Here is a 25,898-nt window from a genome sequence, read left to right on the forward strand (position 1 = left end):
AGAAGGTCCTGCAGACCGATCAGAATCGTACTGGTCTCGTCTGCATCGTGCCATGCATCATCGCAAGCGATACTTAGTCTCAGTCTGCCCTTCCAGCTTCCTAGAGAAATCCAAGACCAGTGTCCAGCTGCTCGTGCGTGACCCACGAGTCCTCAGTTTCAAATACTCCATGCTGTGCTTCGAGGATCCTACCGAGTACTCTGCTACTGAATAGCACAAGAACGGAAGCATCATCATCATCGTCGCGTATCATGTGGTGATACATCCTGACATGCTCAACAATATCCTGAAACTCTTTCTGACAGGAAATATCAGTGCGGGACCATTGACACTCTGACGATGGAAGAGTAATGTCCATGGCGAGGTGCTCCCAGGAACCGAGTGATCCACCGCGGCAGCATGTTTTGGCGTTCTAGATGCACTGTAGCATCTTGATGGCTCGTTCAGAAGGCGGTAGCCAATCATGTGCCAATGTATCGGACTGTGCGTGGCTCGCGCCCACGACTTATGAGACTCCGGAGGAAGAGCGCTGTAGCTGCATGGTAAACGTGTATTACTGTTGCACCTAAACCTTTCGCGGCTTGAATGACTGAGCAGTAACAGGTCTTGAGAGCTCAATAGTTGTTCTCTAGTGCTTGCCTAGGACAACCGCACCGATTGTGAACGGAATCTTGAGCAGCTCGGCATTGATTGTGCGTCTTGCATCTTCCCAACGACATCTTTCACTCTGTTGGACTGTTTACCGGTAAGAAACGGCGAAATTGAGGCAGGTATGCGAAGTGGTAGGCTCAGATAAACTCTCTTGCCCGGTAATGCCATTGAAGACCAAGATTTTGGTTGCTGGTAAGCTTGTGCAGCATGTGTCAGCAGATTACCCAACAGCTGAGTCCCAATTACGTTCACTATGTCATGCGGTGATCGGCCTCTCTGGAGGACTTCGTTTGCTTGTCCATTGTTCAGTATGGGAGTGATGCCACGGAGCTGGTGGATCGTTGTTACACAATTCCAGTCCAGCTATGTTCGGCTCAACAGGGATAAAAGTCTACACGAGCCATTTTTTCCGCCCGTTTATTATATTGTCTGTGTCTCATTCACACATGACCTTTCCTATATACACTCTCTCTCAACACCTCAATGTCCCAGCCCAAAACAGTTAGCGTAATACGTAACCGTCGCCGGCCAATCCGAAAACATGCCCCTGATTCCCACCTGCTGCACCAATACATCAAGAACAGTGTACATATCGCCATCATTGTTCACCACCTCCTTCACATACTGGAAATAATAATCACCACCCTGGTTCAGCCATCCCGACCGCTCAAACGACCACGTGATGATGTCCATGCCGGCTTTCTTGACCGCGATGGCGTACTCGCTGGGCACGATCTTCTTGGTGGTAGGATCGACCTTGGTGAGCGCGAAGAACGCGGGAGCCATGATCCGGACGCCCTTTTTCGCGAGCTCGGGGATGGAGGCTGTGGCGTTGGCGTAGCCTTCGGGTGTGTCGACACGCTCGTCGAGATAGACGGCTTGTTTCCCGAACTTGGGCTCGTGCTTAATCCAGTAGAAGATGTCATCAGGCAGGAAGGACTGGGCGTAGACGCGGCTAGCATCGATCTTGTGCGCTTTGAACGCGTCGATGAGGTCCTGTGCGTATTGCTCCTGGGTGTACCCGTTGAACGGCATGGGAACTTCGGGAGTTTTCAGTTCGGGCGTGAACTTGAGGCCATACGAGTCGACGATCTTGATGTACTCGTTGAGCGTCATGAGCGTGCCGCAGGTTGCATATAGATCGGTGCGGAAGTACGGCGTGCCGTCCATGTACTCTTCGACCGTGGTGGCATTGGCGTTGGATCCGTCCATCTTGGCACAGAGCGTCTTGAACTCGGCCTGGGTGATATCTGAGGTGCAGCACTTGGCCTGCGCAGGCTGCCCATTGGCGGCTGGCTGGAAGGGCGTGGTACACTTCGCGCCGAGAGTCGTGTTAAGAATGTTGGTTGTAGTGTGTAGGTCACACTGTGCGTGACGACACACGAGCTTCTTGTCCTTCGTGAAAGCAACATCACATTCGAGGATGCCGGCGCCCTGCCTCCTAGCCGCCACGAGGCCTTCCGTTGTGTGCTCCGGGAATTGAAGTGCGGCGCCGCGGTGGGAAACCACGAAGTCGGAGGTCTTGAACGGGCCTTCGGAACAAGATTGGAGCTTCTTCTTCAAGGGACCATCGTCCATGTTATTGATGAGATAGTACGGGCGGTCGCCGATCTGGACGTTGAGCTTGTTGTTGCCATGGCCGGTGTTGTAGCCCTTGGAGGGAGCCGCGACGGCAGAAGTTGCCAGCAGCGCAAGGGCGATGACGCAGCGCATCTTGGACGATTCACAAAGCTCGTGTGCTCTCACAATGACGGGGAACCAAACGAATGCGTTCCTGCAGCGCGCATTGCATCTTCCGGGGCCATCGCTCTGCTTATCTGCGTGATTCAGGCCTGGGCTATGCGGTAGCTCTACCAGCCCAGCGGAGCTCAAGACCAGGGAAGCTCCAAAGCTTCTGCACGTGGGACAATCCTTCTCTTCTTGGGCTCTTGGTCGCATGCACATTTGCAGGCGGAGGTGATGAGGTACGAACTCCGAACCGAGATACAGCTAGATTGCCCAGGCTGCCAAGTAGCACGTGGGCTTGCACCGGCTGATGGACGGCTGTAAGATCCTGGAACAGTGGTAAGTGGCGTGCATGTTGCGCGGTTGTACTGGATTACAGCTCAGGTACTGCGAGAACGGGTTCGCGGGATATAAACACCTCAAGATCGTGACGGTTATCCTGTTCGGGCGATTAGCTTACATCTCTGTCTAGGCTTGGCGTAGTTCCATCGTAGGTCTGCAGCACAATGCTGGGGTCCAGGAATCATAATGTAGTGTAGGTGCATACCCCCAGAGATAGCAAAGTTTGCCGCTCAAAAACGATGTTCTGTCAATTATGCATACCTGCTCCTTTCATTACGACCCTAACGGCACCCAGAGCAACTATGTGTATCCATCCAACTACCCTCCAAAACTCCCCAGCTAAACGACGTGCAAGGTCTTGCTATAATCTGCACAGCCGCTGAGAGCCACGAATCGCGAAGGAAGCTGGTATTGCGCCGACATGCATCAACAAAGCGAGACATTTGATTCACGAGTGCGCATCGTGGAATTGCTCTTCCTCCTCGGTCTCCGTATCCATTCTCTTCAATGCAGGCCCTTGTCCGGGCTCCTCCTGCACGAAGTTTAACAACTTGCTGGGCGGTAGATCTTCTGCAAACTCATCCTGGGGCTTCTTCTCAGGAATGAAGTTTTCAGGCTGAGACTTCGGTTTGTCGAGTGGAAGTTGCGGAGGGTTGTTGGGGTTGTTCGCATTCACGTCTATATCCTTGTTAGGAGTCGGGTCGCTAAGATCAATGAGGTCGCCGAAAGTTTGCTGCTTTTGTTGGAGGTCGGGATCTGATTTACTGACTTCTGGATTTGTGTTGCTTTGAATTGGGTGGCTCTGCTGGATGGCGTGGTTGCCTGCTGCAGCTGGGTCATTGGTGTTGGTCCGGGACAAAGCAGGGATACTAAATTTACGGTGTGGTGCTTGGCCGGGGAGGATAGCTGCAATCTCGAGCACCTGTTTTATCTGCTCTTGAGGCGTCTTGCCGTCGCTACATTACGGTCAGTGGGACCCTCAATAACGGAGAACGGCGATACTGACACTTTCGCATTGATGATCCAATCGAGATCCTCCTCACCCTCTTCGCTTCCACCATGGCCACCTTGTACCCGGCGGAACAATTGCGGATGCCAATCCACTCCCTCGTTCATCCGCTTGGCCGCCTCTTCTCTTTGCCGATCTTCAATGCGTGCCTTCTCGTTGGTCGCTGTGTCTTGGTCTTTCCGTTTCACGGCTTCAGTCACTTCGTGCCACAGCTTTTGCGATTCTCGTTCGTCTTGTTCCTCCAGTGGTCGAGCCTTCGGGTACGAGGGTTTGGCATGGGATGCGTCGAAGAGAAGCTCCTTCTTACCAGTCTACAGGGGGGAGTTAGCTCAATAATGCGGAACCACAGTTCTGCAGCTGTAAACAGCGACATATTGAAAACCTACCGTCAAGTCCTTGATCCACATCTCCTCGTTCCACAAGCCCGAAAGCTCAAATAGTTGCTTGTCATTCTTGTCCTTGATGAAGCCACCAATCGCATTATATGTGCCACCAAAGTATCCCTTAGTCTTGAACTCAATGTCGGCCACCATGCCAGTCTCCGGACACCGGATGTAGCTGTGGTCGCCGAGCTCGTACTTCATCTTGCCAAAGAGGATGCCGCGCGCATACATGTTAGGTTGCGTAACGAAGCTGCATGATGATTAGCCGAGTCACGATTGGTTTCACCACCCGACTTACAATCTTTCCCCAGTGTTCAGAAATCGCATCACTGCTATGCCCTCCATCATGCTCGCTGCTGAATTGCCCAAGAACTTGCTCCTTGGCTTCAACGTGCCGTCTATCCGTATGTGATGTTCCGGCGCCATGAAGAAGTAGCTCGACTTGGGTGGATGGTGCGACGTTTGCTCGGAGATGTAATAACCTTTTGTACCATCGGGGTAGTCCCAGTATCCGGTGAATATCTCACCCAGAATCGGGTTCAGCGGCTTCTTAACGCCTCTGCCATGACATCAGCTGGTGCTTATGGGTAGAAGTGGCACGCATACGGAGGTTTGATGTGCCAGCCGCTCAAGTAAAACTTGGTCACGGCGACGAATCGATCGATGGGGTCTTCGATCTCCGTCATGGGTAGGAGTGTCTCGGGGTGGGCCATGAAGCTATATGGTCTGTCAGCACTCGAGCCTCGTAGGACTTAGATCGTTAAGGCGCACTTTGTAATCCTTTCGAGCATAGACCGTGGTTCCAATATGAAGGTGGGTAGCGTTACTCGACTCAAGTCTGCGCCTGGCCGCAGTTGCGATATGATGTGAGTGAGCACTGCAAATTACCCCGGTCAGAAAGATTCCCCCCATGGGCTCGACGGAGTGCGCTGCAGACGTACTGTTGCCCTGGTCTGCGTCCACCACTGTCTCGTCCTCCTTGGTGACTTCATCGCCTCTAGTTTCGTCCGTCGACGAGCGGTTGCCTGTAACATATTGTTAGCCTGTCCGATCAATGGTCCATCGCTGCAAGCAATGCCAAAACAGAGGCAGCAAACTGTGCGAAGACTCACTTGTCAGCGAGTGCCGCCTGTGTCCGTGGCCTAGAACCATGCTGGGTATCTGCTCAACGAAACCGCTGCATATGATGTTTAAGAGTTGTGAAAGAGCAACCAGGAAATCCTGCAATCCCGGGCTGAGGCAACACTAGGCTGCTTCGTTGTTGGTGGTGAAGTGTGGCTCTGCACAGCCAACGAATGCGACCCTGTAAGTGAGCGATGACGGAACGCGTGGGCGCGGGGAAAATTTTGGCCCGGGCTCCTCGGTCGTGCCTAGATGCCCCGCCTCGTCAGTCACGCCGTGGTGTTTATTTGGTATATTGACAATACGAAAGATGCCTTAACACCTGCCGTGTGGGTGTCGAGTCTCTGGAGATATAGAGTGCGGCGGTGAATGCACCCACTCACGTCACTTTGTGAACGATGGAGCGCAGCTGACCCGCCGCAGACTCGGCATCGTCGGAATAGCGAAGCTCCATCGGAAGAGAGAGAGAGCGCCCGTTCAAGAAACATGAAACACACGAAAGTGCATGATCGTGATTTGGTGCCTGGACTAGTCTATGTCCATACACGTGAGTGCTCAGCCATCCACGGAGACCAAGTGCGCAAAGGAAATGTCCATCGGGTATCTTCCTTATCCGAGCTCCGTTTCTACCAAGAAACCCGCCTGGCCCCAATTCTATAAGTGAAATGATGGAAATAGTGACAAGAAAGGTGAGAAGCCAGAATTGGCTATTTCACCAGCTTGAGCGACTCGTCATCCTTTCCTATGACAGCGACGCCTGCCTCCTCGTAGTCTCTATGTACCTCATCCATGGCGGATGGGTCAACTGCCCTGGTCGCTTCTTCGATGACGCGCGTCTTGAAGCCTTCCTTCGCTGCATCCAGTGCTGTGTATCGCACACAATAGTCCGCTGCGAGTCCTGCTACGAACACATCCGTAACGCCTTCCTCGTGTAGCAAATCAGCAAGCCCGCTCTTGTCCACGCAAGGGTTCTTGAAAGGGTCTGCGAATGCAGAGTACATCTCCACACGCTTGTCCTGCCCCTTCTCTACAATCTTGTGCACCTTCTCGACATTTAACTCAGGAAGCAGTTCAGAGCCCTTGGTGCCCTGCACGCAGTGGTCCGGCCATAGACGCGTCTCTTGCGTCTCAGAAAGGTTGAGAGGATTTCGAATGGTGATGAAGGACTCAAAGGGCTTGTTGTTGGGCGCTTCGTGGTTGGAGGCGAAGGAGATATGGTCATGCGGGTGGAAGTCCTTGGTGGCTACCTTGATGGCGAAGGGGCGGTCGAGGAGGTCGTTAAGTAAAGGGACAATGTCGCGTCCTCCCTGAACAGCAAGCGAACCGTTCTTCACAGTATTCTATCAGCGAGGGTTGGCGATTGCATGCATTCGACTCACGGGCGGACAGAAATCCTCTTGCACGTCGACAATGACGAGCGCGGGCTTGAATGATGCCATTGCTGCAGGCAGGTGCGTAGGTGCAGTGCTGGAGATACGAAAGGTGCAGGTGACGACGACTACGATACAACGTCCTGGTTACTATATAGGCGGCAGCATGTAGCGCCCGGCACGTTTGGATTGCTCCGCCAGCTTGCTGTGCCTGGTGGACCTCACATAGCGACGGCGACGGCGAGTCCCGAACCATGGGCGCAGCAAGCAATGGCGTAACTTAGCGCACAATCGGCTGACTCATCTGAGCTCCTCGCCAAGCTCGCATGGCACGATCGCTGGTTGGACCTCAGCGCCAACTTTGCAGCTTCACACCACCACGTCCCTCTCCGCTCCACACCCAATTGCGCCCGCCATGTTCGTCCAGCGCTCTGCCTTTGCCGTCGCCCGGCGAGCTGCCCCCCGCGCCCTCGCCCGCCGCACTTTTACCACCAGCTTCGTCCGTCGTAAGTCGCGCAGGGAGCTCGATCATACGATGCATTTCTGACGTCCATTGCAGGCGATGCCAACGAGAAGGCCACCGCGGACAAGGAGGCAGGCCACTCCGCGAACGCTCCCAGCGTTGTAGAGGGCTTCAAGAAGCTCGACCGTACGTGGTGCCCACCGGCTGCCCGACCCTCGCGCTACCGAGCTGCGACCCGGGACACCGCGATATTCTGGAGGAAACGACAATTGCTAACAAATATCATTTTATAGAGATCAAATCCGAGGCCGACCTCCTCCCCCCGGGTGCGAAGCCCGGAACCGTCCCTACCGATCTCGAGCAAGCCACCGGTCTGGAGCGTCTCGAAATTCTCGGAAAGATGCAGGGCATCGACATCTTCGACATGCGGCCATTGGATGCTAGCCGTGTCGGTACGTCATCAGGAAACCCTTGGGAAGGATGGGGTGATATTATGGGCGTCATAGCTGATGGACTACAGGCACCCTGGAGGACCCCATCGTTGTCAACTCCGCCGGCAACGAGCAGTACGTCGGCTGCACTGGCCACCCCGCCGACTCGCATGGCGTTCTCTGGATCACTGTATGACCTCAATGTGCGAAAGACCTACCAGCAAGCGATGCTAACATATCGTAGCTGACCCGCGACGAGCCCGTCAGCCGCTGCATGGAGTGCGGCTCGGCCTACAAGATGCACTACGTCGGCCCTGCTGAGGACGCACACTCGGACCACCACGGAGAACACCACGAGAACCCCTACCCCAGGCCCAAGAACATGTCGGATTTCATCAAGGTCGATTACCTGAACGCATAAGCTGGGTCTGATCATGTGATAGAATTGGTGGTGTATCTATACAATTATGGAGATGTTTCCCGTTACCTCCTGCAACCTTGTAGCATAGTCAAACTGGAGGCTTTCCTTTGTTCTGACACTTGCACGGGTTGATACGTGATGCTATTTCGGGCTAATCTTATCTCTATCTTCATCTTGGCTATGCATTTCGTAACCTTGTCCGCTCCCGGTACAAAGCACACCCGGATATATTTCATTCATGACCCCTTCAATGCCATGGTGCCCAAGATCACGCTTTCCATGTCCTTCCGCTCATCCCTTGCATTCCCATTCACAGCAGGACCCTTCTTCCTTTTCCCACCATCATTGAGCTTATATATCTTCTTGATCTTGGCCACATCCGCAAAAATGCCCACCTCCTCGCCCTCCTCGCCAATAGCAACAGCCTCTCCCTCCACAGCTTCACCCAGGTGCTTCCCTACGCTCTCATTGCTAATTTCCGGGTCCAGCGCAAACTTCACAGCCACAACTTCCGTACTCTCATCCCCAATCCCGAACTTGCGATATGCCTCGCCAATATTGTTATTCGGGTGCAGCCTGAAGACGAGTTCCGAGTGCGGGGTTCGAGTCTTGGTCCTCCCCGTCAGGTGCGCGTGGAGGGCGAGTTGAGCGGCCAGAAGTAGTTGGTGGTAGGAGAGAAGGGTGCTGGCGTCTAGGAAGGCATAGTCGTAGGCGGGGTTGGAAGAGAGGAGCTCGTGCCGGAGGTGGGAGGCGTTGCGGACGTCGCGGAAGAGAGCGATGTGGATGGGTTGGGCGGGGTAGTGGGGAGGGTGAGGGTGTGTATGGGGATTGGTACTGGGTTGGGGGTTGAGGCGGCCATGTCGTCTTGCGGTGGTGGTGGCGAGGATGCCATGGCGTCTTGTGAGAGAAAGAAGGTGTAGGCTCTTGCGAAAGGAGCCCAAAAGGCTTCGCCTTGAGATCGTGTGACCTCCAGGGTGTTGGTGGCTTCTGGATTGTCTCGGGAGGCAAGTGCGATCCAAGCGTGCTTTCTCGGAGAGAGTGGGTATGTTACCCTCTTTGCAAGACCCTTTTAGTAGGTCTTCTTGAAAGATGCTCTTTGAGTTCGCAGCAGATTTCCTCGAAGTATTCTTGATAGCACGCTTCGCTTTGGGCCTTGTTGATTTTAGGGGAGGCAAGTGCGGGTCAAACGTGCTGTCTGTGGTCCATAAGCAGAACAGCCGTGCGCTATCGAATCGAACAGTATCTCCTGCTCCAAAGATGTGCTGTTCTTGACTCTATCTCGTCGATAGGACCAATCCCAACGACCGAAGCGGCTGACGTAACACTGTGGAGGCTTCTCTTGCAGACCAAATTTCCACGCGATGTGATCGTTTCGTCGTGCAACAAGTCTCACCGAAAAGACTTCTCCAGCCCCAATTTGACGGAGACGATGCAGTAGCTTCCGTCACAGAGAGATGGCCGGGTGCAGATGGTCGCCGAAACCTCAGCTACGGGTTCTTCTGAGAGTCGAGCCTTTCGCTCAGCGCCGGATGCGGAAAAGTGGGCGCTCAAAGAGGAAGCGACTGGCGTGGGCGCTTGGGGCAGCAGTTCGCGGCGCGCTGCGATGATGGGTGAGATGTTGGACGGCGAATGAGGACGCTTTGTGTTGTGGCCGTCGAGGTGCTGCGCGGCGGCGAGACAGACAGGCGCCGCCATGACGGAAGTGGGTTGACATGCTGAGTCCAACCCAGGCGGCAGGGTCGAGCATCCACGGAGTTTCTGGGCCCTGAAGCGCGTGGTGCATGTGCACACCCAGACTTCCAAGGCCTCCTTGCCTCTCACTTGCCGCCCGCCCACACCGTTCACTCTGTACGCGTTTGCACGGTGTGCATTGTAGTACTGCTTATCGCCATGAGCATTCAGTGAGCGGCCCAGACCTTGGCCCGGCAGCTTGCAGGTGCTGCGTCCAACGGCAGCGCAAGCTTCACGGCATTTGCCGCCTTCTCACCAAACATGGCCCACGCCTCTAGTCACAAGAGGATGCCGGAAACATCGCCCGACGTCGCCCTTTCCCACAACGCAAAGATCCCCAAAATCGAGCCCGGGCTCGCGCAGAGCCCGCAGCCCTACCAGCGCCCGTCGCCGAACAACGACTTCTCCGGCTCAGTGAAGAAGCGCCTCGCTACTTCGTCGCGCACCGGCCAGGCGTGCGACCGCTGCAAGGTATGCCACAACGGTGAGCTGACTCGGCAAGGCCGCGTCGCTGCTTCCTACGGGACTTACCGTTCGGAAGCTGCGATCGCGCAGCGCCTTTACCCAGGTGGTTGTGTATATATTATCGTGTTGCATGTCGCTGACCTCGCCAGATTCGCAAGATACGATGCGACCCGGTACGTCACCCTTATTGCATACACCCACTCCCGCAGCGCCAGGCTGACCCAAACTCTAGAGACCCGAAGGCTGCTCGCCATGCGCACAGAATCGCTCACCATGCAAGACCACCGACCGCATCACCGGCCGCGCGACGACGAGAGGCCAGGTAGAGGCCCTGGAGTCGGAGAACAGCTACCTGCGTTCCCAGCTGGTGGACCTGCAAGCGCAGTTGAAGGAGATGGGCGTTGAGCCGCGTACCGCACCAACCTATAACCATCTATCACAGTGCAACGCACCATATGCGCCACCGGTCGCCGCCAGCGAGTGGGGAGAATCGACAAATCGCCGCACCAGCACCCACGCCAGCACCTCCCCTGCGGCAGGCTATACACCGGCCAATTCCACGCTGGAGAACAATCGGCCTCTTCCACAGTACAAGCATCAATCTTTTGGCGACAACTATCTGGGCGTGTCATCCGCCGACTCCTTGCTGAGTAACATTAGTGGGACTTCGCTGTCAGTCTTCGGCCATGAGATCGACATCACCGACTTCGTGGACGACAAGGACTATGACACCTCGTACATGTCATATACCTACGTGATGCGCGTGGCTTTGAGTCACACACAACCTGATCCTGTTCCGCTACCACCGTACCAGACCCTCAAGGAGTATTGCAGCTGGTGGTTTCGCTCAATGCATCCGTACATCATGCTTCTGGACAAGCCGACCATGATGAAGTTGATATGGCGCATCGGGAATGAACCTGGATTCTCGCCCTCAGTCTCTGAGACAGTCTGTGTGCATATGGTAATTGCTTCCTTGAACTACCAAATATCGGTTCGAAACCGCCAGGCGGATATGATGGAAGAGTCGCATCGACATTACCGGTATGCATTGAGCTTCTTCAAGGATTTGTGGCTGTCACACACTTGGCATGATGTGCAAGCCTTGACATTGATTGTGCACCATCTTCGGAACTTCCCCAAGCCAGGCGCCGCCTGGATAATGGCTTCCACCACCTTTCAATTGGCTATAGAGCTTGGTTACCATCGTTCGTCCAAGGCTTGGGCGAACAATGGCCATATGGACCCACTGGAAGTTGAAGTGAGGAAGCGTACTTTCTGGACACTACATGCTCTCACGACAAACATGAGTGGGAAGCTGGGTCGACCCATGCCAATAAACATGGATGATATCGATGTCGAATTTCCTGAACCGATGAACGACTGCCTACCAGGCGAAGAAGTCGGTTTGGATGAGTTCCACAAATGCTCGTTCCAGGTCGGGATACATGTTGCTAAGTTCACTGTGCCTTTATCGCATTTGTACCGTAGTCTCTACTCCATCAACGCCACTCCAGGTGCTTACGAAGAGACTTTGCAGCGTCTGGAAGCTGGTATCAAGCAGTGGAAAGAAGGATTGCCACCGCAATTGCGAGATCCCGCAACTGCCTCGCAGGAAGACTACATCTTTGCCGTATACCTGGATTACTGGTACCATGAGTATCACCTGCAGATGTATCACCCCGCCATGTGTCGCTCCGACGACCCAAACGCCAACAGCGCCAGCTTAGAGAAATGCCTAGTCGCCTCCAAAAAACTCTTACGATGCGTCACAGAGATGCGCAAACTGCGAAGTCTGGACAATATATGGATAAATATCGTCACGTACATCGGTGCTATCTTCACCACTTTATTTGGCCACCATCAGAAGCTGGACCAGCTTTCCTCAGCCGACATGGACACCCTTAAGAGTGACATGGACGAGTGGATTGAGCTGATCAGTGAGTCAGGCCAGCTGCTAGGTAAGTACTATGGATGAAAATTGAATGGCAGAACTAATACAAAGGCAGGTTTCGGCGATAAGTTGAAAGACACCATCTCTCAGATCATTGAACGCTCGTTGAGTAACATCAACGCAAGTATCGCCAAAAGAACAGCAAGTCAGTCGCTTGCTCAAGTGGCTCTACAAGCACCGCCCGAGCAATCCTCGGCACCAATAACTTACACAAACGGCAACCATCAGCCTTCTTATTCAAGTGCTGCCAGCACGGCGGATTCCGCTACCATATCCGGCTCACCACAGTCTCAGGCCTACACCATTCCTCCTGGGAGTGCTGGGTATACATACAACAACGGACCGCCGGCTTCCGTGCCGCAGCCAGCAGCTCCTAGCCTTGGTCAACAGTCGTACATGACCGCTCAAGAGAGTACAATGCCGGCATCGCACGCCGCAGCACTACAACAGGCAGCGGCTGTCATACCACCCCCACGTACAGACGACCCGTATGCTTTTGGAAACGCGCAGGTCGCCACTAGCGGCCACCCTCACCAATCGACTTATGCGAACGAAGTCCCCCCAGTCGACTGGCACCAGTGGACACGATCGACGGTTGCGTACAGACAGCCTGGATCGCAGGGCGAGTACCTGAACAGTGTTCGCACGCACGGCAGTGTCAGCGTCCAGGGGAGCCAAGGCGGACAAATGACTGGTGTCGGCGACGAGAACGTTATGCAAACGCTCGGATCAAACAACTGGCCGAGCATGCAGTTCTATCCCTCTAACAACGCCTTCGGGAGTCAGCAGTATAATGGCCAACAATAGCAACGGAATTCATGTTGTTTGCGCCGTTTCACGCTTCAAGCTTGAGTTAGGTATTATTGCTGTACACTCGTCGCAAACCACGGCCACAACAACGAAAGCGACCGCAGTCTCGCGTCGCCATGAAGTCAATCCCGACAACAAGTCCAGAAAGCTAGACTGCAGCCTACGACACTCGCAACAGGGGTTTGAGAGCACTCTGCACGTGGCCTCTCGGCGGGGCCCATATTTCCGTTATTGGTTCAATATGTATTTAAGCGAGTGTGAGTAACAGCGAAGGCGACCAGGCGCAGATTCATGTTTCAGGTGCATCATATGCGGGCGGGTGCCTCTACTCTAATCTAATATGGGTCTTTGAGAATACGATGCGGCTCTGTCCGCCAAGTAACTCGGCTGTACGATGATCTATCTCGATAGTATGAGACGATTGATGGTACAGGATCGGTGTGTATGTGGGCCTGGGCTATATTGGGAGGGTGCGGAGGAAAAGACATTCCATGTTGTTGTATGAGGAGGCGAGAGAGATACATACAGATGGATCAGGAGAGGCGAGCCATGTGCCACGGCAGAAACATGGCACTTTGATCTAGGAATATATGCGGGAAACGAGAATATGCTCATCACCAACCATGCTGCCATCTTGCTGCTGTGCACGTGGACCCACGAATATGCTGCAGACTACATGCATACACGTGCATGTGTGTTACCCGGCGCTTTCCAACGGCCTGTCACCAAGGCAAATCCAAATCGCCACCAGACAGTACAGTGTGCACATCCTTCCATGAACCAGTAATTGGTACATTTGATCTGCATTCTCCTGGACGGCCCGCGGCACTGCACCAGGCCTTTGGGCGGTTGTATGGGCTAAGCGTTCATATTGCGGCCTGTGGGGCTGGTCCCGTCTAGACTCAAATCAGCAGGTGGAGTGTACCTTGGCAGGTACACAACCCCGCGAATGGAAGGCGGTGATAAGCTTTGGAGCGACGACTCAGTGCCACTTTGTACCTTCCGAGTGCAGACGAGGATGAGTTACCGTATGCCGATGGTGAGCGGCGCGAAATGGAGAAAGGCGTGCTATCTTCGTGTTGTCGTTCTTGAAGGATGATGGATCAGCGATGGCGATCATTGTATTGAAGCCGGGACGATGGGACCTGGTGATGTTTGAAGAGACGGAAAGGCTAAACGCCAGTCCAGCAAGACGTTGCCACGAGAGATTCCACATGCAGGCCTATCATCCCGCTCCCGGGCGTCTTTCAACCTCGCGCTACACACGCGGTAAGAATCCTGGCCACGCCTACATGCTCATCCCGGTACTAACGACCTTCCTCACCCAGCAATATAAACGATCTGCAAGTAACGTAACTGCATCGCCTCGGCCCACCGTTGGCGCGGTCGTGTAGATTTGAGCAATGGCCGCCGACAATCAATTGGGCCCAGCATCGTCCTCGTGCGCAAAGACATGGGTAAGATCCCGGGTGATGTGCGAAGCGAGAGGCGCGAGGTACAGGTATATATGAGGTGCTTGCCACATTTTTGTGGGCAGCTTTCTGTTCGTGAGAGAGCATCGTAGGCGTCGTAGTAGGCGTTGAGTTGTCAATTGGTGTTACTATCCTATCAAAGGCTCCTCGCACAACACCATGCGCTGCTGCTCACTGTCTATCAAGGTGCTGGCCTTCGCGACGGCGGCCCTCAATGGCGCGTGTGCGATGGATCTCGCGAAACTGCGCCAATACAGCGAGATGGTAAGTCCTTTCCATCTTCACAATGCCAAATTGTCTTTGAGCTTGTATCCTACCTCACATCCACGAACCGCACTAATCCAATCTCACCTAGGCCGAATCTGGTCTCTACCCAGATGGCACGCCCATGCACTCCGAAGAAGTCATGGCGTCCCTCTTTTCGGCTCCTTCCACCTCCGCCGAGCCTGAGAACGTTGTCGCCGAGTACGTCGAGCTGCCGCTTAACCACTTCGGAAAGAAGGGCTCCTCGGACGGGACCTTTTACAACCGCTTCTGGGTCAGCACCGATGCCTACAAGCCCGGTGCGCCAGTGTTTCTGTACGACGTGGGCGAGGCAGATGGTGAGGCTTACGTGGATTCAAGGTTGAGGAGGAACGTTACTACGACGAATATGTTCAGAGGGTTGGTGGATAAGTACCAGGGGATTGGAATTGTGTGGGAGCATCGATACTGTGAGTTTGATTTATGTTCTCTTGCGGGGAGGCAAGGAAGTGGGGTTTGGCTGCGTCAAAATGCTAGATTTGCCTTCTGCGGTCAAGTAATGTGTGGATGGCCGCCCAGATCAGCAATTCTTGGGCCGTTTGTCTGCGTGTGTACTGTGGATATGGTGATATGCACCATTTTTGGAACATCTCTTGTTCCTCCACCACCTTTAATAATCATGGAATCAGCTAACGTTGGACGACAGATGGTAACTCAACGCCTGGGAATATTCCAATCAGCGTGGACACCAAGCCCGAGGTTTTTAAGTGGCTCAATACTGAGCAGTCGCTCAAGGATGTCGTCGTCTTCGCGGAGAAGTTCTCCCGTCCGAACATCAATTACACGCTCACGCCCGCCAAAACCCCTTGGGTCATGATCGGTGGATCGTACCCTGCTATGCGCACCGCCTTCATGCGTGACCAGTACCCAGAGACCATCTTTGCAGGTTTCGCTTCCAGCGCCCCGACGGAGGCAAAGGTGGATATGAGCGTGTACTTCGAGCCCGTTGCACGCGGCATGGAGAGGTATGGTGCCGGAAACTGCTCAAAGGATGTCCATGCTGCTATCGGTTACATTGATAAGGAGCTTGGTAAGGGTGGTAAGACTGCCGCGGCCCTCAAGCAGCAGTTCCTCGGAGCTGGAGCGGAGAAGAACAGCCACGCCACCTTCGCCGACGCATTGTCCACCATCTTTTGGTACTGGCAGTCGTACGGAATGGATGGATCACCCTGGAGTCTGGGAGAGTTCTGCAACTATCTCGAAACTGACCCAGTCACCACCAAGGCTGCCGGAAAGGACGGTTGGGCAAAGACCAAGGGCGCGAAGTTCGTTGTTGACCGATGGGCGAGCTGGCCAAAGTTTGCCGGCGTTGTCAGCGACTCCCTGAGCACGACCTGCTCAGGTAACAAGAACGTGACGGCCGACTGCAATCTCAACCTGCCCTTCTTGGACCCGAGCAGTGTGAGCTGGACCTGGCAGTACTGCACGCAATGGGGTAAGTCCACACTCCTTTTTCTTCCTCCACACAGGCGAAGAGAATAGACATTCAAAAAGCATATACTAACCTCTCATTCCAGGATACTTCCAATCCGCGAACCTTGGCCCCAACCAGCTCGTCTCAAAGTACAACTCCCTCCAGCACCAGCACGACATCTGCCACCGCCAATTCCCCACCGCCAAAGCACCCCTCTTCCCAGAATGGCCCCAAACCGACCGTACAAACGCCATCTTCGGTGGCTGGGACATCCGTCCTTCACAGCTGTACTGGTCTGGCGGCGAATTCGACCCCTGGCGGACACTCTCCCCTCTATCCGCTGAGCCGTGGGCGCCGCACCCGCGTGCGTTTACCAACCCTCCGCAGTGCGGCGCAGAACAGGACGAAGATGAGATTTTCGGCTTTGTGCTTGCGAATGCGCAGCATTGCTATGACTTCAGGACTACGGTGCCGTTGGGCGAGACGAGTAGGAATTATTTCTACACGGCACTGGATAAGTGGTTGAAGTGCTTTAAGCCGAAGAAGGGGGGGTATTAGAGAGGGGAAAACGGGGAGAGGTAGTGATCTGATCAACAATGACATTCTTCCAATCAATATAGTTGTCTTGCATTTTATGACGACCCTTTTGTGTGATGCTCGGGTCGAGTTGAACGGAGGTCGACGTTGAGTATGGAATTCTATCCAATCTTGGGGTATGGACTCACTGCCATGCGCCCACGATAGATCGAGTGACTTGGAAGGACACGTCGAACCTATGCGACTGTGAAATAATGCTCTGCGCTCAACGGGAAGATCGTGCTCGCGATGCAGCCGAGGAGGTGAAAGAGCTGTGGTCGACCATTAACTCCACTTTCTGCTATGATTGTTTTCACCAAGACCCAAACGTCGTCCACTATAATTATGTCCACGTAAAGAACCGCACATAAGTCTGCACACTCGCCACCCTTGGTCAACGCTTTTGATTTGGCTATCTCAACCACAGTGCACTCACCAAGTTTACCGTGCACCAGCACAGATATCAAAGCTGCCACCAAGTCCGCTATTTGCCTTCGCACTCAGTATCTTCCAGCACAGCTCCGTCTATCCGACCCGCGATTGCAGATCTTACCAGGGCTACGGACCTGCGCAACATCATCCCTCTTCTGGCGAAGCCATATCTTACCAAGGTGAAGGCTGTCCCACTCGGCGAACGTTGCTATGTCTGCTTGCACGACTTCGGCACCCACGATGATCCGGACGACGACGAGCCGCCATGCGAACCGATACAACTGCATCCATGTGGACACCTTATTGGCGACAAATGCTATGAGAAGCTGCCCACGTACCACCGAGATAAGTGCCAGCTTTGCACGCGCCCCATAACGTACACTACGCCCGTCCCCAGGATCCTGTCTTTCCTCTGCAAGATGGACAACTTCGGGCTCTTTCCGGCCGGTTTCATTCCTGTTGCTGATCGATTCCTACTTCTCTTCTTCCGCTCGATCTCTGTCGTTGACCATCCCGCCACGCTCGCTGAGGTGCAAGCCGTGCTCTTCAGTAGCAGTCCCTTCACCAAGCTACATGCTGTGTACCTTTGGATTACCCATCTTACCGCTGTCTTGTTCTAACAATGCGCGGTCTTGGCCTTTATATCTTGTACGGCCTTCGCACCGCGCTCGCGCCCAAAGTCACCGAGATCCTTGGTCTACTGCCTTTCCCTGGCCTTCGCAGCCATCTTCCGTGCTTCATCCTTGTTATATCTGGACCGGTCGGTTTCCATAAGGTCAGCGAACGCCTCTTTGGAAACGCTGTCTTGCCTTTCCGACTCATCTTCCTTGTGTACTTCGAGTATTTCTTCGCGGCGTGGGTGGCGCATTGGTATAAGAAGAAGTTGGGTTTTGCGGCCGGGATATGCGCCTACCTGACGCCGTTCGTCATATACTTCGCCATTTATGCGCTCATGACCGGGTGGTTGATCTACTTGGGCTGGCGCCACATCGATCGTAGACGCATCGAGCGTTGAGCACCGTGTTACTGCGGACTTTCGGTCGGCTTTTTGGTATGGAGGCAGCCTTTCCTCTCATCACCAACCAGAAGCATTATTACGGTGGGTAGTGATACTGGGTCCACAGGTCGAATACCTGATTGTTAAAGTTTGAGTGAACTACGGTTGCATGGTGCAATGGGCGCCGTCAAGAAGTGGGTTTATGCTATTGTCTAGTGTACCAGGCTCCTCTTTTGCAGGAAGGCCCGGCGTTTGTATCAGCAAAGTAGGTGTTACGACGATGATCATGTACGTTGCATGTCCCGGTTGATAGCATTTTGGACACTTGAGCAGATCAATGCTGGCTAATCGAAAGAGTGCCCTTTTTGTCATGCGTGCCACCTTGAGTCACACGACTAATTTCCCACTACTTCGTTGTGTTTTGGCGGGGCTTCTCCTGCTTTGTTGCTCAAAGGTACAGCGGGGTACATGTCCAATGTGAAACAGACTGGTTGTTTCGTTTCGTCATGTGTGCCTCCTGACTATGGTGACGCGTAGTCGGACTCAAACGTTGACGCGCCAACGACAAGCTAGCGCACCCTTCATCGGTGGTCTGACAGCGGTTCAGCAGCGTAACCATACTCTTGGGCCTTCCGATAGTTTGTCTCCACTTCAAGCGGTGAAACACATGGGTTCTCGTGTCCTGCATGTGGAATGCAAAGGATTTTCATGGTGCAAACAAGATTCTCGTGAATGTCGACGCAAAAGATAAGCGTGAGAGCACATGGTAGAGGGTGGGATAGGCGACGCAATATGGCGATATTGCAAATGCATCGGACTCACGTACGGTGGGGCGAGATCAAGGGTCTAGTCCCAGGCGCAGAGCAGATCCCTGCAGCCGACCCGTCAGCCAACGCTCAGAATAGGTGGCGGGGTCAGCAACGTCGTTCGCCTTCGTTCCCACAGCGATGATACGAACCAGTCCATCCTTCAAGGCCATGTGTCGAGCTGGCATGGAAACGGCACATCGCTGTTGTTCAACCCAAAGTGTGTCGCGTCGGGAGGCATGAGTTCGGGAAGAGGGTCGTGCCATGCCTACGCGAATCCTAAGTGGTGACGTTGGGCCCCTCCACCATCTCTGCGCCATTCGACAATCGCGACGACGCATAGTAACCTCGAACGCAACTAGGTGGCGCAAGCTCCATGCCATTGGAGGACCCTCCTCTAGTTCCTGGCCCCAGGCCCGTCTCGCGTCCGCGGTGGGCTTGGCCGGCGTATTGGAACGTCTCAAAACAGGACCGCGTGGAGCTGGTGCGGCTGAGTGCTCATAAGTGTCTTGCTCCTCTGGCCCACCTCTTTGATTCCCTTTGATCCTTGAGCAGCGTGGCTGCGCATGCCACTTTTCAATTCTTCCTTTTCATTCTCACTTTCCTTTGCAGACATCGCATTTGGTCGACAAGATGATGGCCGTGGAGCAGCCGCAGTCGCCTTCGCTCTTGAGGAGATCGACCTCCATTTTTAGACGCCTTTCAAAACGAGAAAGCAGGCCAGTAATGCCTGCGTCCCCGGGCCCATCGCCACTCTCATCGCCCCGCAAGCTGCAACGACGCCCCACCGCGAAGGAAACTCTGAACACGAAACTGATCACCCACCTCCAAACCATCGAGGTCTCCGAGAAAGCGCCTGCGGTGGGAGCTCCCAAGCCACAATTCGAATCGCGAAGGAGAGTGCTAGCATCCGATATGCGCACTACGCCTTTTCCCGCTTCGCCCTTCGTACAAACCCTCGCATGGAACGTCTTCTTGACCCCAGAGCAAGCGTATAGCCTAGTCATGGGCTTTCGCCCGAAGGAAACAGAAGACAAATGGTTCATATACTCCCAAGGCCCCGATCACTCCGGAAAGCTTAAAGTGCACTTTCATCGTAGCTGGACGGGTATGAAGATCGCTGAGCTCTTCGTCTTGATCGATCTGAAAGGAGAAGGCGCTGGCAAGATTGTTGGCATCAAGTGGGATGGCTCGGACCAGACCAATGGGTTGGAACAAGAGGAAGTGAAGTACATGGTGTCAACGGCATGCGCATTCGTGCTTGGCGTCAAGCTGGATAATGGGGTTTTATGACGTTGCGAAGTTTCCATTGACGAAAGCGTACATGACTGACGGTCTGGTTTATGAAGGTAATGTGGGCGGTGTTCTGAATTGGTGGTTCGGTGTTATCGGATTTTAGGTTGGGAGGAGTAATTGCGCAGCTACTTCTATGCCGTTGCTTAATCTGGCGCAACTGCTAATTCTTTTCTTTTCCTTTTCTTTGGGGAGGATTCTGGCGGGTAATAGTGTATATAGTGCAACGGCTTGGGAGCCTCACAGGCCCATCCGAGACGGAAGCAACAACGCGCTCCGGTCTGAGCCTTCGGGTGCTTGAGCTTGTTCATATGAAGCGACAAGATGCATTGTCAATCTGTAGTGCGACCATATGTTCAGATGAATTCTACGCTAACAACAGAGCACGCAGAAACTGTCGGTCTCAACATGCATCCACTCATTCCAAGGTTGTTCAGACGCATGACAGGTTGATCAGAGATGGCGCAGACACTACCAGACTGGAGTTAGAATTCGAGTTGGAAGCGATCTTCTGAACATACTAGAAATTGGATTGTTAGAGGACGCAGCCAGCTGAGAAAACCCTCGTTGGGTAACATTTTTCTAGACTCAAATTGACCATTGCATCTAAGGGTACGCGTCTTCGCAAGTCGAACGGAATGGGGCTGATCTTGTTATAGGTCGGCAAAATCAGTGCATGACTTCAATCTGATGCGCGCACACAAGCTGTGGTGCTGTTACTCGGTCCTAATGATCCTCACGGCTCACAATAACGCGGTCGCCTCTTTGCCCATTGAGGCTAGCCCATCCGACCAGTCCAATCAGACTCATAGAATATCCCAATCTGTCTTAGTCGATCTATTCTCGGAGTGAGCCAATCTTCATGGCCCTGACAACTTCGGATGAGGCTTATGAGGTTCACAATCTTGTCGCAAGGCACAGTACGTTGCGAGCGGACGCAGAACGGTCGACCAAGAATGCTAGACTACATGAAGAAAACATCCGAGGGTCTTATCCTATCCTAGCTTTGTGTTAAACTGTACGGAGGAAACTTCCGACAACGCTAATTCTACGTTGATCCTGTAGTCACCCTCGTCTTGATACACTGATTTGTTGTTGAATGAACAGCCCCCGAGTCCATACTTACGTACCGCCATACCACCGAGACAATCTAAGCTATCTTGAGCTATAGCAAATTGTGAGCATCGCGAAATCTTATGAACCATCCTATATAGCCTGACCAAAACGCCAAACTCTCTCCAAGGTCTTCAATGGGCAAAATGTTTTTCACTTCGCTCAGCTTTCTCATTTTGGTTTCTACGTTTCACCAGGCGACTGCGATTGACCAGAGCAGGTACCATCATGTCGAGTCGAGCGTGGCGCCTGGCGCTGTGATCTCATATAAACAGGTATGTTGACTCTCGTCCCAGTCACAGCTACACGCGTAGCGGATTCTGGTGTTGACAAGCAGTAGACGAGCATCTGTGAGACAACCCCTGGCGTGCGGTCGTTCAGTGGCTACATTCACATGCCGACTTCGCTTGCGACCGACGATGAAGTTGCAGCAACCTACAACACTAGCATGTTCTTTTGGTTCATCGGTACGCTTGCTCGCATTGATCTCATTGGTCCTGCTGACTCACAATCTTCACAACAGAGTCCCGGAACAATGCTTCAGAGGCTCCTCTTGCGCTCTATCTCGGTGGTGGGCCAGGGTATACGTCGCTTGCCGGAGTGACCGAAGAGAACGGCCCTTGTACGATAAACGCTGATTCGAACAGTACAACAAGTAACCCTTGGTAAGTGCCTTTTCGAGGATATGATATGTCACACACATGACGCACGTGCTGACTACATCTCGACAATGCAGGTCGTGGAACAACAACGTGAATATGTTGTACATCGATCAACCTGTATCGGTTGGCTTCTCTTTCAATGAGATCGTTGCCAGTACATTGGATCAATTGACTGGGATAGTTTCACCCATCGACGGAAGTTTGGATGCCGTCTCAACAAATGCTACGCTCGTGAAGGGTTTGCTACCATCGCAAGACATCAACGCATTTCCTAATACCACTGCAAATGCCGCAAAAGTACTTTGGCAATTTACGCAGATTTGGCTTCAGGAATTTCCGGAGCATGAATCATGCGATGACCGGGTCAGCATCTGGGCGAACTCAGTACGTGACCTTAGGATTTTCGAGCCGACCAAGCTAATGCAAAACAGTATGGCGGTCACTGGGGGCCAGTAACGATGGCTCATTTTGAGTCCCAAAATCGCAAGATCCGCGATCACAGCCTGTCTTCGCCCCTACGCAATGCCACTCTCATACACCTCGACACATTAGGCATAACCAATGGATGTGTCGACGCGAAGATCGAAGCACCCACCTATCTCCAAATGGCAATCAACAACACTTACGGATTGCAAACCATTACAGAAGAGGACTATCAATCAGCTCTGAACAATATTACTAAAGGCGGTGGCTGTAACGACCTCATTGACCAGTGCCGCGCTCTTGCAATAGCGGACCCCGAAAATACAGGTACAAATGCAACTATCAATGAAGCTTGTGCGGCCGCAACGCAGTTCTGTTTTAACTACGTTCAAGGTGTGTACCCAGCAACATCTGGTGTAAGTGAACGTTTCGATTGTTACCTTTCATCATTGCTGAGTCGCGACTAACAACATCTAGCGCGAGCCATTTGACATAGCCCGACCTTCTCTGTCTGTCTTCCCTCCATATTACACCATCGGCTTCATGAACCAGGACTGGGTACAGAAAGATCTCGGAGCTTCGGTCAATTTTACTATCAACAGTAACAACGTTGCCAACATGTTCTTGGGCGAGACTGGCGATGTCGCTGTCGTGTCTATAGACACAATCAATTACGTTGCTCAAAGCGGCATCAAGGTTGCTCTGGTCTTTGGGGATCGCGACTACAGATGTAATTGTGAGTGCACCATCGATACTTCTCCCATGTTTCAGACGATTTGGGATCTAATACATTGTAAGGGTTTGGAGGCGAAGCAGTAAGCCTCGCAATGGAGCACGAATCAAGCGTTCAGTTCCGCGAAGCCGGTTACTCACCCATAACCACGAACTCAACATACCAAGGCGGCGTCGTACGACAGTACAATGGCATATCCTTCTCGCGAGTGTTCGATGCCGGCCATGCGGCAGGTGCCTACCAACCCGAGACAGTGTCAAAGATCTTCGATCGTGTTACGTTAAACAAAGATGTCGCTACTGGCAAGATCAACTTGGGAGACGCGCCGTACAGCTCTCAAGGCCCAGTGAGCAGTTTTGAGATCAAGAATGTGCTTCCCACACCTCCAAAGAACGAGTGCTACACTTGGGCTATAGCTGATACCTGCACGACGGAGCAAATTGCTGCATTGGCTAATGGAACTGCGGCTGTGCGAGACTATATCGTAAGAGAACACTAGTTGTATATGTATGAAACATAGTACTAGCCAGCGCAATGGTCACCTTCTCTCAACAGGAACAAGAATCAACTGATGAGAAAGTGAATATATTATTATCGTTTGCGAAAAGAATGCCCCCACCCGACCATAGTACAGGTCCCCAACCTTTATCAATTACATGATACATTCACTCTATTACTAGCTAGATCTTGTTGAATGCTAGCTAGATCTTATTAAATAGCTAGATCTAGTTGTGGTAGACGTTAAAATAGGGCACTAAGCTGTCAAAATAGGTGTACCAACACATTTCAACTAATAATTGAGTAGACATATACCATAGGTAATATAATTAATGAAAATAGGGGGCTGTACTATGTTAGGGTAGGGGCATTCTTTTCGCAAAGCACCGATATGTTGGTTTGCTAAGAATGAAACAATGTAGGCCCAGAGCAATGAGAAGGTAGAGGGAGAACTTTTACGAAAGATTATACTTTCAAAATCCCCAATGACCTCGATAACCCATTACCAATAACAACCACAACGTTATCATACTTCTTCCCATATGGTACGCCTCCTGTACGGAATTCTTCCTTGATCGCCTGTTTCAAACCACATTGTAGGCAGGATCTCTCGACCAAGAGCCCGGTAACCTCGTTAGGATACATAGCTATCATTTGTATCCCAACGATTCTAGAGAGGTGGCCACCTCTCACAATCCAGACCTTCGTTCCTAATATGTCCTGCCATGACGATGCTCCTTCGTCAACCTCATATACATGGGTGCAGTCACGTCCATCACAACTGACCCACCCTCGCATCTGTGCCACTGCCTCGGCGAATTTTCCAGGTCGCACTTTCAGTATGGGTAACGACTGATCTCCAGATGCTCGAAGCTCCACTCCGAGTTCGAGAGCTCGTATCGACTCCGTAATCACTATCTTCGATTGGTCATACTGAGAGGTGCGTTTCAGGAAATTTTCGGGTGTAGGTCTTTGTCCATGTGCCACGCTGACAGCTATGTTGAAGTTAGCAAGGTCTCCCGACTCAACACCGTCAGAGATGTTAGGAAATGGCCTTCCTTCATATTCGATACCTCCAGCTCCGACAAAGACTCTGTTTACAATCTCGGGGCTTTCACTAAGGCTTTCCAGTAATCGCGAATGGATCACAATGCCATGCCTAGAAACAGCTGAAGCGCCGGCTACGGAGTCGCCGATATCAGATGACGTAGAATAACCCGTGAAAAGGTTCGTGCAGCTTTCGAGGATGTCAATGTCGCGTGAATCATCAAGACATTCCAAGTCAGGGTACACAAAAGCGAACGGTATGAAGTCCTTGACGGCTAAGCTGAGCGAACGACCTGCTTTCCGGGCCTCGGCAACATGCTTGTTGTAATCGACTCGTTTGCGCTTCTGTTTCTCGTAAAGTCGTTCCAGTCCTTTTCTTTTCGGATACAACCCATCCTGCGTGTCGATCATGGCAAGGTCCAGCGCCAGTCGACAGATGCTTTCGACAACTACCACAGCACAGAATAGCGGCTGCTTCTTTCCGGTTCCGCAAACTGTACAGTCGCAAATCAGACGGAATGCATTGATCCGATTTTCGTATACGCTTTTGGCACCAGCGAAGCTCCCGGTCAAAGGACCCTCCATTAATTCCTGAATATCAGCCAATTCGGGAAGACGTTCGCAGAGTGTCTGAATAAAGCCGTTTCCATAGGCTCCGCGGCTATATAGACTCCACGAAGCAGTTATCCAGGCAGGGATGGCTGGGTCACCTGTTGCGAACCCAAATAGAAGACGCCCAGCGCTTCCAAAGGTTTGAGCAAGGTTTTCGCGACTGTTACAGATTAGATCCTTGAAGTTCTTCCCGAATGTAGCGAAGAGGAGCCGGTCCCATGGTATGCGTCCGCTGTTGGAAGCTAAGTTTGGGCTTCCGGTCCGCCATCGTAGTATTTGAGTGGCATCTTCTAGGATAAAGGTGCGAGAGCTAATTTGCAACTCGGAAGAAGGCGTGGCTCCCCCTGGGCTATGATCATCCCGAGGACGGTATCTGAAAGTAACATGCGGCACCTCGACGTCATCAGTGGTGGAATAGATCTTTGTCCCATGAGCGTCTTCAATACGCACCCGGAGACCCAAAAGCCATTCCGACACTGCGGATAACCACGCAATATCATTCCCTCCAACAATTACGACCGCCTGCATTGTAGAGTGTGAAACCCGACCGATTGCTTGCAGAGCCTTTGCGATCGAAGCCGGGCTAGCCATTCCATCCCTCGTCCAGCCCCAGCCTGTTTGGGACAGGCCAGCATCAGCG

General features: G+C 52.9%; 9 protein-coding genes across 9 annotated transcripts; 5 read left to right on the forward strand and 4 right to left on the reverse strand.

Moving 5' to 3' along the window:
* Positions 1-1,131: 1,131 nt before the first annotated feature.
* N0V89_007593 (uncharacterized protein) lies at positions 1,132-2,595 on the reverse strand (the record flags this gene model as incomplete). Its single annotated transcript, XM_056216355.1, has 1 exon — positions 1,132-2,595. The coding sequence occupies one exon, from the start codon at positions 2,593-2,595 to the stop codon at positions 1,132-1,134; it is 1,464 nt and encodes a 487-aa protein (XP_056070602.1).
* A 571-nt stretch (positions 2,596-3,166) lies between these two features.
* Positions 3,167-4,823, reverse strand: OSH6 (Oxysterol-binding protein OBPa; the record flags this gene model as incomplete). Its single annotated transcript, XM_056216356.1, has 5 exons — positions 3,167-3,674; positions 3,725-4,038; positions 4,114-4,360; positions 4,409-4,669; positions 4,717-4,823. The coding sequence occupies 5 exons, from the start codon at positions 4,821-4,823 to the stop codon at positions 3,167-3,169; spliced, it is 1,437 nt and encodes a 478-aa protein (XP_056070603.1).
* Positions 4,824-5,939: 1,116 nt separating this feature from the next.
* Positions 5,940-6,671, reverse strand: PNC1 (NAD(+) salvage pathway protein; the record flags this gene model as incomplete). Its single annotated transcript, XM_056216357.1, has 2 exons — positions 5,940-6,560; positions 6,612-6,671. The coding sequence occupies 2 exons, from the start codon at positions 6,669-6,671 to the stop codon at positions 5,940-5,942; spliced, it is 681 nt and encodes a 226-aa protein (XP_056070604.1).
* A 346-nt stretch (positions 6,672-7,017) lies between these two features.
* On the forward strand, positions 7,018-7,917 carry COX4 (Cytochrome c oxidase subunit 4; the record flags this gene model as incomplete). The annotated part of the gene is made up of 5 exons (XM_056216358.1): positions 7,018-7,108; positions 7,162-7,251; positions 7,359-7,517; positions 7,586-7,686; positions 7,741-7,917. The coding sequence occupies 5 exons, from the start codon at positions 7,018-7,020 to the stop codon at positions 7,915-7,917; spliced, it is 618 nt and encodes a 205-aa protein (XP_056070605.1).
* A 236-nt stretch (positions 7,918-8,153) lies between these two features.
* N0V89_007597 (uncharacterized protein) lies at positions 8,154-8,809 on the reverse strand (the record flags this gene model as incomplete). Its single annotated transcript, XM_056216359.1, has 2 exons — positions 8,154-8,465; positions 8,753-8,809. 2 exons carry the CDS (start codon positions 8,807-8,809, stop codon positions 8,154-8,156), a joined length of 369 nt encoding a protein of 122 aa, XP_056070606.1.
* Positions 8,810-9,909: 1,100 nt separating this feature from the next.
* On the forward strand, positions 9,910-12,874 carry N0V89_007598 (uncharacterized protein; the record flags this gene model as incomplete). The annotated part of the gene is made up of 4 exons (XM_056216360.1): positions 9,910-10,119; positions 10,263-10,286; positions 10,346-12,074; positions 12,123-12,874. The coding sequence occupies 4 exons, from the start codon at positions 9,910-9,912 to the stop codon at positions 12,872-12,874; spliced, it is 2,715 nt and encodes a 904-aa protein (XP_056070607.1).
* Positions 12,875-14,508: 1,634 nt separating this feature from the next.
* Positions 14,509-17,694, forward strand: N0V89_007599 (uncharacterized protein; the record flags this gene model as incomplete). The annotated part of the gene is made up of 5 exons (XM_056216361.1): positions 14,509-14,613; positions 14,705-15,062; positions 15,299-16,087; positions 16,170-16,617; positions 17,199-17,694. The coding sequence occupies 5 exons, from the start codon at positions 14,509-14,511 to the stop codon at positions 17,692-17,694; spliced, it is 2,196 nt and encodes a 731-aa protein (XP_056070608.1).
* Positions 17,695-19,603: 1,909 nt separating this feature from the next.
* On the forward strand, positions 19,604-20,170 carry N0V89_007600 (uncharacterized protein; the record flags this gene model as incomplete). Its single annotated transcript, XM_056216362.1, has 1 exon — positions 19,604-20,170. One exon carries the CDS (start codon positions 19,604-19,606, stop codon positions 20,168-20,170), a length of 567 nt encoding a protein of 188 aa, XP_056070609.1.
* Positions 20,171-22,911: 2,741 nt separating this feature from the next.
* N0V89_007601 (uncharacterized protein) lies at positions 22,912-23,600 on the forward strand (the record flags this gene model as incomplete). The annotated part of the gene is made up of 2 exons (XM_056216363.1): positions 22,912-23,098; positions 23,167-23,600. 2 exons carry the CDS (start codon positions 22,912-22,914, stop codon positions 23,598-23,600), a joined length of 621 nt encoding a protein of 206 aa, XP_056070610.1.
* Between the last annotated feature and the right edge of the window lie 2,298 nt (positions 23,601-25,898).

This window comes from Didymosphaeria variabile (genome assembly GCF_027946475.1).
Source record: "Didymosphaeria variabile strain IMI 356815 chromosome Unknown scaffold_5, whole genome shotgun sequence".
Taxonomy (NCBI): Eukaryota; Fungi; Ascomycota; class Dothideomycetes; order Pleosporales; family Didymosphaeriaceae; genus Didymosphaeria; species Didymosphaeria variabile.